The sequence below is a fragment of the Ascaphus truei genome, chromosome 6 (genome assembly GCF_040206685.1).
Source record: "Ascaphus truei isolate aAscTru1 chromosome 6, aAscTru1.hap1, whole genome shotgun sequence".
NCBI lineage: Eukaryota > Metazoa > Chordata > Amphibia > Anura > Ascaphidae > Ascaphus > Ascaphus truei.
Genome location: NC_134488.1, coordinates 85,744,268 through 85,755,882, shown reverse-complemented (window position 1 = coordinate 85,755,882; position 11,615 = coordinate 85,744,268). Strand labels below are relative to the sequence as shown.

Sequence of the window (11,615 nt, the reverse complement as noted above, 5' to 3'; positions counted from 1 at the left end):
CAATATGTGTATCAGGCACATATCACATCCTCTTTATACAGAACACAAGTAGAAACACCCTGCATAATAACGTAGTGATATTTTAGATATGGGTTTCCATTCTGCTCAGCAGCCCACAATCGGAGAAGAATTGTGTTGTACAATAAAACTGTGACTGGACATCAGAGCATGAAGATTGGTTAGTGTTTATTCTGTGGTATATAGTGTGCTGTTTACCACCTACATTTGAATCACGGTCAGATATATACACCCTGTAAACACTGCAGCAGATCTCAGGAGTAGGACAAGAACTACAATTCCAGCTTCCTTCTTTTTATGGAGTTAATAAAAAGGTATTCTTATTTCCCACCTGCCTGCACTGTGACTGATAAGAGTTGATATTAAACACAAGCTACAGACCTGGCTTCATCCCATGCTACAGGATACTGATACATCCATATTAACGGAGAGGGAGACAAAGAAACCTCTGTGCCTATGACTTTCACATTTGCATTCCTTATAGTGAAAGGTTTACTTTATTTCCTGTTACATGAAACAGTTCGTGACACAACCAAGCTTCCATATCAAGTGCTTTTCTGCTGAGCATATACTTGGCATACAGAACTAATTGCAGATAAATCAAACGTATCTACATTCATCTTTCAGTCTGTGCTTCATGGGGCAAAGGCCATTTCTATTTTAAAAACCAACAGAGGCACGTGTTGGTGCAATAACAGGAGACTGCAGGAAATAAAGCAAAAGTCATGTGGATATTTGTTTTTTTATTTTGATCAAAAGCCACAAAGGAATTAGGATCCCAATCCATGAGGTGTAAAAGTGTGCTTCCCAAATAGGTGTTATAAGAGGCGTCTGCTCATCAAAGACAGAAGGGTTGGGTTTGCAAAACCAAAACAGACATCAGACCTTTTTGTTTGACAACTCTAAATTACATTCTTTGAAACAATTGTGTGGGGAGTTTTTTTTTCTTTCTCTTGAACCCCTTGTATTAAAACGTTATCTTGCTACTATGAGAATCATCTGAACCTGGATGAAATCTAGTGTAACAACAATTAATGAAAAATGTCCTGGGCAAGGTTCGGGTCTTATCCAACCTACAGCATCCTAAAGGGACAGGGTAAATGTATCAAGGTGGATTGGTGGCTTTTCCCTTAAATTGCTTTTTAGGGAAACATTTGAACGATTTAGTGCCCGTGACTTCCATATTTGCGTTCCTTATATTGAATAATTAGATGTTTGCTTAATTTTCTGATTCAAGGAATACTTCATGACACCAAATTGCATATCAAGTGATTTACTTTCGGTTGAGCACATACTTGGCATACAGAATTGATTGCAGATAAATCAAAAGTATCTATATTTTACTTGTATATATCTATGTATCTATGTATAGATATATATCTCTATTTATATAGCCCCATCCATGTACATAGCACTTTATAGCATTTATACAAGTGATATAATAATATAACACATAATGGGTATAAGAGCTTCAGACATGTAAGTAACAATAGGAAAAGGAGTCCCTGCTCCTAAGATCTTATAATCTAAGTGGTAAGTATGGAGAACATACAGAAGCAGTAGGAAGGTGTTCTGGTAAGTTTGTGTCTCCAAGGGGTCAGACAGTGCATTTGAGATATATAGTATCAGCCAGTTTGGTCTAGGACAGCGTTTCCCAAACTTTTTTTTCCGTGACCCGGTTATTTTTGAGCTTCTCCTTCGTGACCCACTAAAATTTTTTATCGCCTATAGGTAAAATAAAACCGTTATGAATGTCCATACAGATTTCATATATTCTCCCAATCCCCTCTATTGTCTCTCTCCCTCCCCCCACCCTCTCTCTGACCTGCACAGACGCACACAGTCACTGACCTACAGACACTCACACAGACAGACCAAACACACACAGCCACTGCTGGCCTGCACAGACACACACAGCCACTGATACACATAGTGGCTGTGGCTGATACACACAGATCCATACACACACAGATCCATACACATACACAGATACATACATACATACATATATATACACACACACACAGATACATACACACAGATACATACACACACTCTCCCCCATACACACACACAGATACATACACACAAAGATACATACACACACTCTCTCCCCCATACACACACACACACACACACACACACACACACACACACACACACACACACACACACACACACACACACACACACACACACACACACACACACACACACACACCCACTCTCTCCCCCATACACACACACAGCCACTGATACACAAACACTCCCCTATATATACACACAGCCACTGATACACAAACACTCCCCTATATATACACACACACTATCTCTCCCCTATACACACAGGCAGCCACTGATACACTCACCTATACACACACACTGATACACACTCTCTCTCCCCTACACACACACACACACACACACACACACACACACACACACACACACACACACACACACACACACACACACACACACACACACACACACACACACACTCTCCCCTATACACACACACTCCCCTATACACACACACAGCCACTGATACACACACACTCCCCTATATACACAAACAAACACACACTCCCCTATATACACACACACACACAATTTATTACAGAGGCAGCGACGGATGTGAGTGACTGGAGAGGGGGGCAGGCAGGGGAGAGAGGAAAGGCCCGCGATCCGAGCAGGCGGCTCCACGCCTCCCTCTGCCCGCCAGCGACCGCTCAGCCACCACTGCCCACCCCATGCGCCTATCTCCCGCACCAAGGGGACTGAGGGGAAGGGAGCACCAGGAACGAAGGCACAGGTGCGCCCCCGCACCACTCCCTACCTCCTATCATGCCGGGCATGGTGTCCTGTGGGGGAGCATGCCATGGGCGGCAACATCATGATGCGGGGCTGTAGTAGGATCCCGAGTCAGCGAATCACCGTTGACACCCCAGTGATAGCAGCCTGCACCACTGCAGCACTGTCCCGCACCTCACCTCGGGCCGCCGCAAGGAGGGAGGGGGGGTTGCCGCAAGGAGGGAGGGGGGGACGCCGCAAGGAGGGAGGGGGGACGCCGCAAGGAGGGAGGGGGGTATGCCGCAAGGAGGGAGGGGGGGACGCCGCAAGGAGGGTGGGGGGGGACGCCGTGCGGCTAGCCTCACTGAGACCCGGCAATTTTGCTTACGTGACCCGGTGCCGGGTCACGACCCACCATTTGGGAAACGCTGGTCTAGGATGTTTGGCAGTGACCATAGGACCGTCCTTCACAACTCACCACCGGGCAGGTAACTGCTTGACATTTCGCTCTCGCTCTCCTGGACACACTGAGCCCAATGTCATCTTTAAATCTCAATGTCCCACTTGGCCACCGCTCATGTGAACGTCCCCCCACTCCAACACACCATGTTTAAATGCCCTCCCTGCTGTGACGCGGGACTCAGAGTGGCAGCAACGCAGGATATTGACAAGGGCATGTGGGTGGCAGGCGCGTAGGACTCTTTAATGATGGTGGCCAAATGGAACATTGAGATTTAAAGATGGTGTCGGGGTCAGAGTGTACACAGGAGCACTCGTGGTGAAATGTCAAGGGGAAACCGGCCCAGTGGTGAGTTGTAGTGGTGGGGCGATCGCCGTCCCATTCTGCAGCCAGTCTGTGATGTCATGGGGCAAATGCCATTTGAAGATAGATCCTTCTCTATCTTGAAGATAAGGTGTGTCACCTTAGTCAATAAGTCCATGGAGCGAATTCTTTGTTCCAGTATTTATTCAGAGACAAGTAGAGTACAGCATCACAGCAAATTATTTAGAGGCATTGCAACAGGTTCTGAATAGAGAATTAGTCAGTGTAAGTTCCAAGTAATTCTGAATCCAATACCCACATGATCACATAATTATACCAAGTTCTCAGACATCCGGAGACATCATATATGTACTTGTTTTTCCCAATTTCAACATGTTACATTTCACTGATATAGTTTTTGATTCTTTTATCCATCCTAATTATATGTTAACAGGTATACCCTGTTCTAATACTGTTCTTAACCTTTGTCTATTTTCCCAACATGATAACTTCCATGCTTTCCTGTCTGTCTCCCAAGGTATGATATATGTCTTCCTAATCCCAATTTAAACTTCGTTCTTATCTATTCATCCTTGGACTGTAATACTTAACATCTGCATATTTTTCCTACATCTACTGATTTTGGTACTAAATTAATTTTTTATTTATAAAATGTTTTACCAGGAAGTAATACATTGAGAGTTACCTCTCGTTTTCAAGTATGTCCTGGGCATAGAGTTAAAACAAATAATACATGGTAACAAATACAGTTACATAAATTAACAGGGTATACATTATATTCAAGACATTGCATGCACAGTTAAAGAAAATATATATTATAGTATACCAAGCAGATATATATGTATATAGAGACAATATTGCGTCTCTCCTGTTCAGGATTTTATATCATCCCACCTTCACAATTAATAATTTAAAAGCAACAGATGCACCTGTTGGTGCAATAGCAGGAGGCTGCAGGAAATTAAACATAAAAGTAATGTCAATATTTTGTTTTTGAGTAGCCCAGCCCAATATTCTTAGGATCCCACACTTTACCAAACCATTATCATTCCATGGATGGCAAGGTAGTCAGATGTATACAAGTATCCATAATGTATATGGTATATAGAATATGTTAACCTTTTTATTGCATATGCTACCTTCCTCGCATCCTGCCAGCAGTTAGCTCTCCTCACTATGGCGACTTATCTCAGAAGAAGGGACCTGGGTGGAATTTCCCACTGAGTGTGAAAGTGTGCTTCACATAAAGCTGTGAAATGTATCAGCTGTTTGTTGAATTCAGGAAGCTTTGTAATGCAAAAGACAAATGATATGCGCAAAACAGCCATACATTATTTTTACTGTATTGTAGAATATTTGAGTATCATAAATGATACGTCCATTTTCTCTTTACGACTGCTGCTATGTTTTAAACTTGATGTGGTTATTCATATAGTATGTTTAAGTATGTAAGCTACTGTATAACTAGTAGTTTGCATGACTTCCTTTCTTTTAATTCATGTGTCAGCTTTCACAGCCATGTGTAGGGCACACTTCCAGCTTCGTGTACAAGCTCCTTGGTTTCTGTTGCAGCCCTCTGATCAAAAGCTGCAAATAAAGCAGGTTCCCAGTCCATGGGGTGTAAAAGTGTGCTTGCCAAATAGGTGTGATACAAGGCGCCTGCACATCAAAGACAGAAGGGTTGGGTTTGCAAAACCGAAACAGGCTTCAGACATTTTTGTTTGACAACTCTAAATAAGAAAGTTCTTTGAAACAAGTGTGTGGGGAGTTTTTGATCTTGAAGGCCATTGTAAAAAAACGTAACCTTGCTCCTATGAGAATCATCTGCTCAACAGAACTGGGATGAAATCTAGTGCAACAACAACTATGGAAATAAGTCCCATGTTCGGGTGTTAGCCAATTTATAGCATCCTAATAGCACAGGGTAGGTATCAAGGGGAATTGTGGACTTCCCCACTTATATATGCCTTTTAGAGTGATATTTTGAATGTACACCTCCTACTGTCCGTGTATAAATATATATGCCCCTATTTTACCTTGTTTGTGTTATCTTGGAATTTAAGTACAGGTATAGAATAATGTAACCAACACCCTTAATATATAGAGATATATCGAGTTCTGCGTCTCTGCCAATATTTATTTTGTTGGTCTTTTAAAAAAACCCGCCAAGGCTGACTTGATATAAACTCCTTTAATAAATGATTTGAGTCAATTGTTAGTCAATTGATCAACAAGTTTTGTGTGATGCAAACAAATCCATTTGTGCTTTGTATCTAGTCCAGTTGTATGGGATGCCAAATAGAACTTGTCAGCAATGCCAATACAGCCTCACTATCCCCGAGCACAGATCTATTTTATAAAGGGGACTATTTCTCAATGATCAGCATCAAGAAAATAAAGTCCCGACTGAAACCCGGGGGATTAACTTCTATAATAAACATGGTGCAGTCATTTGTGCATCAGTTTTCATCTGATTTTGCAGCTCTGACTTTGTTTAATGACCCAAGAGCATCAGAGCAACGCAGATGTACAAGGAATCATACAACATGAAGTCTGTTCTCATTACTGTGGGACTGTAACGGTGGATATTGTTAAATAGTAAGCAAGTAGACCACATATTTTTAGTTTATACAATAAAGAAATATAGTAATCTGAGAACACACACTACTCCCTAGGGTCCATTATCAACAGCAAAGGGGCACACAGACATACTGTATGACATAATGTGCATCATTTACCTAAGGTGGTACCCTGAAGGTTCAAACTTGGGTTTGTAGTGTACTTATTAATACAGCTACACTAACCCCTGCTATGTGTTACAGGTCTCTGAAGGAGTGTCCTAACAGGTCACTGAATGAATTAAGAAATCTAACAGATGCATTTTTAACCTATGTATGTACGTACTTATGTCTTTAGTTATATAGCGCCCACCGTTATACTTAGCGCTTTCCAAGAGAGACAGTACACTACAGGGAATTATAAACCTGTAGTACAATGTGCACCACTTACAATCTGAGTGTATGTATGGAACATGTTTAACATTTGTCTCCCATTGTTACAGACAGTAAAAGTCAGAGTTGGTGAGGGGTTGGAGTTACAGAAAAAGAAAACATTTTATAATTACATTACCTCCACTTTTGCCATCTATTTGAATTCAAATTCCGAGAAAATGTGCTTAATGGATAAATAGACGTACATCAAGTCCATGTAATTTAGCGCTGCCTGCTTATTTGTAAATGGTTTCAATGTACTGCCATGCAAAATGAAATGAACAATGCAGTTATTATTGGATCTTTATAGTGCCTTCAATGTACAATGTACATTGGGAGAAAATAATATCTGCCCCAAAGAGACTAAACACAACTCCTATCCCTTGATAAATATCTCAAGGCAATTTGGGATTCCAATTGACACCTACAAGGGATGTGTGTGAGCTTGTGATTTGGAGTGCTGATATAGAAGGGGTCTTGAGGTGGCATAAATATTCCTGGTTAATGATAAGCATCGCATTTAAGAAACTTGATTAAATATATATATATATATATATACCGGTATATATATATATATATATATATATATATATATATATATATATATATATATATATATATATATATATATATATATATATATATATATATATATATATATATATATATATATATATATATATATATATATATAAATGAAAAGAGAAAAAAGTAACCCATATGGGAGCACTCAGGTATGCAAAAGATTAATATATCCGCATCCGCGGATCGGTGCAGCATGGAGATGCCGTAACCGCAGATGCCATAAAATTTCGATTCTGGATATACCTGGACCAAACACACCTGGCACATTCCTGGACTTATGGGATTAACAAGTTGGATATTATGGATTCAATAACTATTCATTGGACATTGATACATGTTGCAAATGTTTTTCAATCCCTCTTTGTATTGCACAATTTTGGATGTGTTATACTAACTGACACAAATATTGAAGATACATAGCTCATTGTGCTTCAAAAATATGCACTCAATATACCTCCGCTCCATTAGGGTGCGCTGTTGCAGCTCCCATACATGTGCCTCTCTCTGTGGTACTACTTAGATTTGTCTTAAACTATATCTGCTGCTCTTCTAAATATTAGTGGACATTAGTTACATCAATCCCCTCAATAGTATGTGATAAGTGATTATGGGCAATCATCACTACTTTTCCAGCTATTTTTGTGACCGCCAGTACATGGATCAATAGACACACTCAGCGCGCATGCGCGGTGTGCGGTCCAAGCTGACACACACTAAAAGGTGCAGCGACGCCTTGTATATCATTATACAGGCGTAAATACTGGGACGCTGCACTCAGCACATGCGCAGTAGACACATATATAGAAACCAATACCTACAAGCTGCGCATGCGCACACTACTCGCGTGCCAGTCTGACACGCAGATACGGAACATCAGCAGTAATCTATTTTAAGCACCTGCAGCTGCTGCCGCCCTCATCCGTTTTTGGCGCGAAAAACACATCTACATAAACAGCATTCAGCTTCAGTTCCCTCACCACTCCTAGTCAAAGTCTCTGGACGAAACGCGTCGGAGTGGGGGTGCTAGGCAGGACCCCTGACCCATTGGCTCACGTAACTATGCTACCCAGCACTTATGCACACTATTTTTCTGGACTGTGACCTTCATTTTTGCATTAGGGGCACTGACTATTAACACAAGGTTATGTAATAGGCGTCCATTAGGTATTTTCCTATATATGCTATTTTACCAACTCCACTACTCTACACACCTAGGGACTTTATTCCATCTCACTACCTTTCCTACATAGGATTTATGCTGAAGGTATTGGTCAAATCATTGTATGCTCATGCAGATATGTGATGCCTGGTGACTGTCATATATACTTTGATCAGTCCACCTTTTGGTGTGTAGTGTGAATCATCCTTAGCTTTGTATAGGTGCCTTTTGAACCCAATAACCTATTGTGATTTATTCTGATTTACCCCAGTGTTGTTTGAGTCACTATCCTACTTATGTTTAGGGTTGACAATGTATGTCGTTCCCTAGTGTTGCTCATTAGTGTTTTAGGGTAGCAACCGTGACAGGGGTCCATGCCTCTTTTTTAAGTGTTTTTAATCATGTACTGTTTATTCAATTATTTTTGCATTGTGTCAAATAAATAAATATATTAATCTTTTGCATACCTGAGTGCTCCCATACGGGTTACTTTTTTCTCTTTTCATTTATATTATTCACAACCCGTGAGCACCGCCATACCTTACTTATGTAAATCGAACAGGATATCACTTTGGCCTATGGTGGCATAAATACTGTATAAGTAGATGCGAGGTTTTCTTTCCCCATCCCTCCCCCCTGTTTTTCTTATTGGCTATATATATATATATATATATATATATATATATATATATATATATATATTTATATATATATATATATATATTTATATATATATATATATATATTATAGGCCAAATATTTCTAGATTTCTAGATGAAGGACTTTTTTTTTTTTACTAATTTCCAATGTGGCGCCCATTAAAAGGTTAAAAAATTGCATTAGTGAAATTGAACTTTAGAAATAAAATAAAGGGTACTGTTCCATTTGTGCGCTTTAGTTTCAGTGTGCAGATTGCGTTCCTGAGATTTGCTTATTTCTGCTTTTATGATATCGATAACGTTTTGATAGGAACATATGCCTGAGGATAGTACACAAGACCAGTTGCACTAAGTTCTTTTTATGGTGTGTATGTCTTTCCCACACTTTTAATCTCCTTCTTCACAATACCAGCAGCAGATGCTATGCTGCCCTGTCACAGTTTAATGTGACACACGTCCATTGTACATGGGATCAGTGTGATTGGCTGGTGAGTGTGGGAAACTCTGCCACGCTAGAGCTCCACACATTATTATGCAAAGAGAGGAGTATATAGAGGGGAGGTTTCTCTCTCCAAGTCAGAAATCAACTGGATCAGGGACCAGGAAAACCACCAGCTCCTAATCACTGACTGCAGAAGATGGCACCTTGTAAAATAAGGATACAGAATGCTGATGGGCACATTGGGGAAGCAATTAGAAACGTAAGCTTTATTTCTAGCAACTTCATTATATATGCATATATAACCATTACATTTATATTATAGCTGATATAACAGTGCATTGATCATTTGCTCAGGCTTTTAAGTATATCTTGCAATATTGTATTGATCTAGTTTTGATAACCGATGATGTATTCTTGTAGTTGAGGAAATAAATCAGAAAATAAGACTTAAGTGCTATTCGTGTTGTATACAGGGACACTTCCAGACAGTATATGTTTCTTATATGCAAGTAGAAAGACACAATCTAATAATTACCGACATTCATTGTACTGGAGTAATAAAACCATGTTTTCTTCTCCAGATGAGGAAGCCTGTGGTTGAGAAGATGAGGAGAGATCGTATTAACAGCAGCATTGAGCAGCTCAAGACCTTACTGGAGAAAGAGTTTCAGAAACATGAACTTCCATCCAAACCAGAGAAAGCTGATATCCTGGAGATGACAGTGAGCTTCCTGCAGCAGCACATGGCTGAGAAATGTAAGTGTCCTGAATCATCTGCTTCCACACATCCATGTAGCGTTTGGTGAATGGAAAAAAATAATTTGGGGGAAATATATTATATTATCTCACCGATATCTGTTTGCTTTCTTTTGTAGATGTGGCAACATCAAGCCATGCCCATAGAGAAGGATACTCAAAATGTTTCCAGGACACCCTCCGCTTTCTGTCAGGCCATGATCAGACAGAGAGTCATCAATGGAAGCTGCTGAGACATTTCCACAGCCATCAAACGGCATCAGAAGACGTGTATAATGCTACACCAACCTCCACTAAGTCTTTTCCTGGCCAGCCAATTCAGAACAGAAGTAAAGCTCTGTGGAGACCCTGGTAAAAAAGGGGGTTACTTTAAGAACATTGCAGTAGGAAATATATTATTTCCTGCCCATTTGCACCTCCCCGATGTATCATGACTCCCATGTGACTGAGTTTGTTTAATGGTCACAAGAATTGTATGTCAAAATAATTGACTTTGTATGTAGTCAGTTACAGAATATGGTATGTAACTTATATGTTGTTTTATAACAGCAAGTCTTTCTCATAGAAAGTTTTGTATGGAGTATTTCTCATAGAAAGCTTCATGTGTGTGAATATGTTCTTCTGTAGAATTGAAAATAAATACAGCACATGATTATTTCACATACTATACATAGTTTCAATCTATGTTCCAATCCCTTGTGTTTTGCAACATTTGCATAATATTAATGAAGGTACAGCACTGACTGAATGTAATATGTATGGCACGGTGCCTTTGTTAATGAGCTGTACTCTGTAATGTATTTCCATTGGAAAGTGTTAATCTACAAACGTGTACCTTCTATGAAGGTGATTTCAATCTTTTCAGAAACTGAAATGATAATACTATTGTGCTCTCTGTGTGAGTAATTTGTTTGCGTGTCGCTAATAACGTTAAATCAGTTTTATGATATACATCTCATTGAATGATGATGGAAAACCTCTCCAATAGTTGTAGGATTATATGGAAAGGGTAGTATTGTTTTTTCTCAACGAAAGGACCAGTGTTATTTCTGTGAATCTTAAGCCTTGTCATACAAAGGCTCCTTCTGTTCTTTTGAATGATTTCAGTAAAATCATTGTTTGTGTATATATTTGTATTTCGCTTTGCAGAAATATGTTTCAATCGATGTATGTTACACACATAAATAAATGCAAAATATATGAAAACGTGAGTCATCAATGCTTTGCACCCACTACAGCTCTGCTTATTATTACCAGTATCACCATATAGAAGTTAGGGAATGTATGGGGAAAGGGGTGAGGGGAGACTCTGGCTGAACAAGCACTTGCTGAACGCACCGTGACATCACACACAAGGGAATAGCTCTGCTAGAGGAAAGAAAAGCCCTCCCAAGTCTAATAAAAAAAAAAATACATCAAAAAACGTAAA

The 11,615-nt window shown here is 39.8% G+C and overlaps 1 protein-coding gene across 2 annotated transcripts; it reads left to right on the top strand.

The window, feature by feature from the left end:
- The first annotated feature begins 9,573 nt into the window (after positions 1-9,573).
- Positions 9,574-11,615, top strand: LOC142497339 (transcription factor HES-5-like). Of its 2 annotated transcripts, XM_075604995.1 has the most exons (3): positions 9,574-9,689; positions 10,012-10,186; positions 10,306-11,560. In XM_075604995.1, exons 1-3 carry the CDS (start codon positions 9,627-9,629, stop codon positions 10,539-10,541), a joined length of 474 nt encoding a protein of 157 aa, XP_075461110.1. In that variant the 5' UTR covers positions 9,574-9,626; the 3' UTR covers positions 10,542-11,560. The 2 variants fall into 2 exon arrangements, with proteins under 2 accessions (XP_075461110.1, XP_075461109.1); XM_075604994.1 differs by lacking the exon at positions 9,574-9,689 and having other exon boundaries at positions 9,707-10,186; positions 10,306-11,615.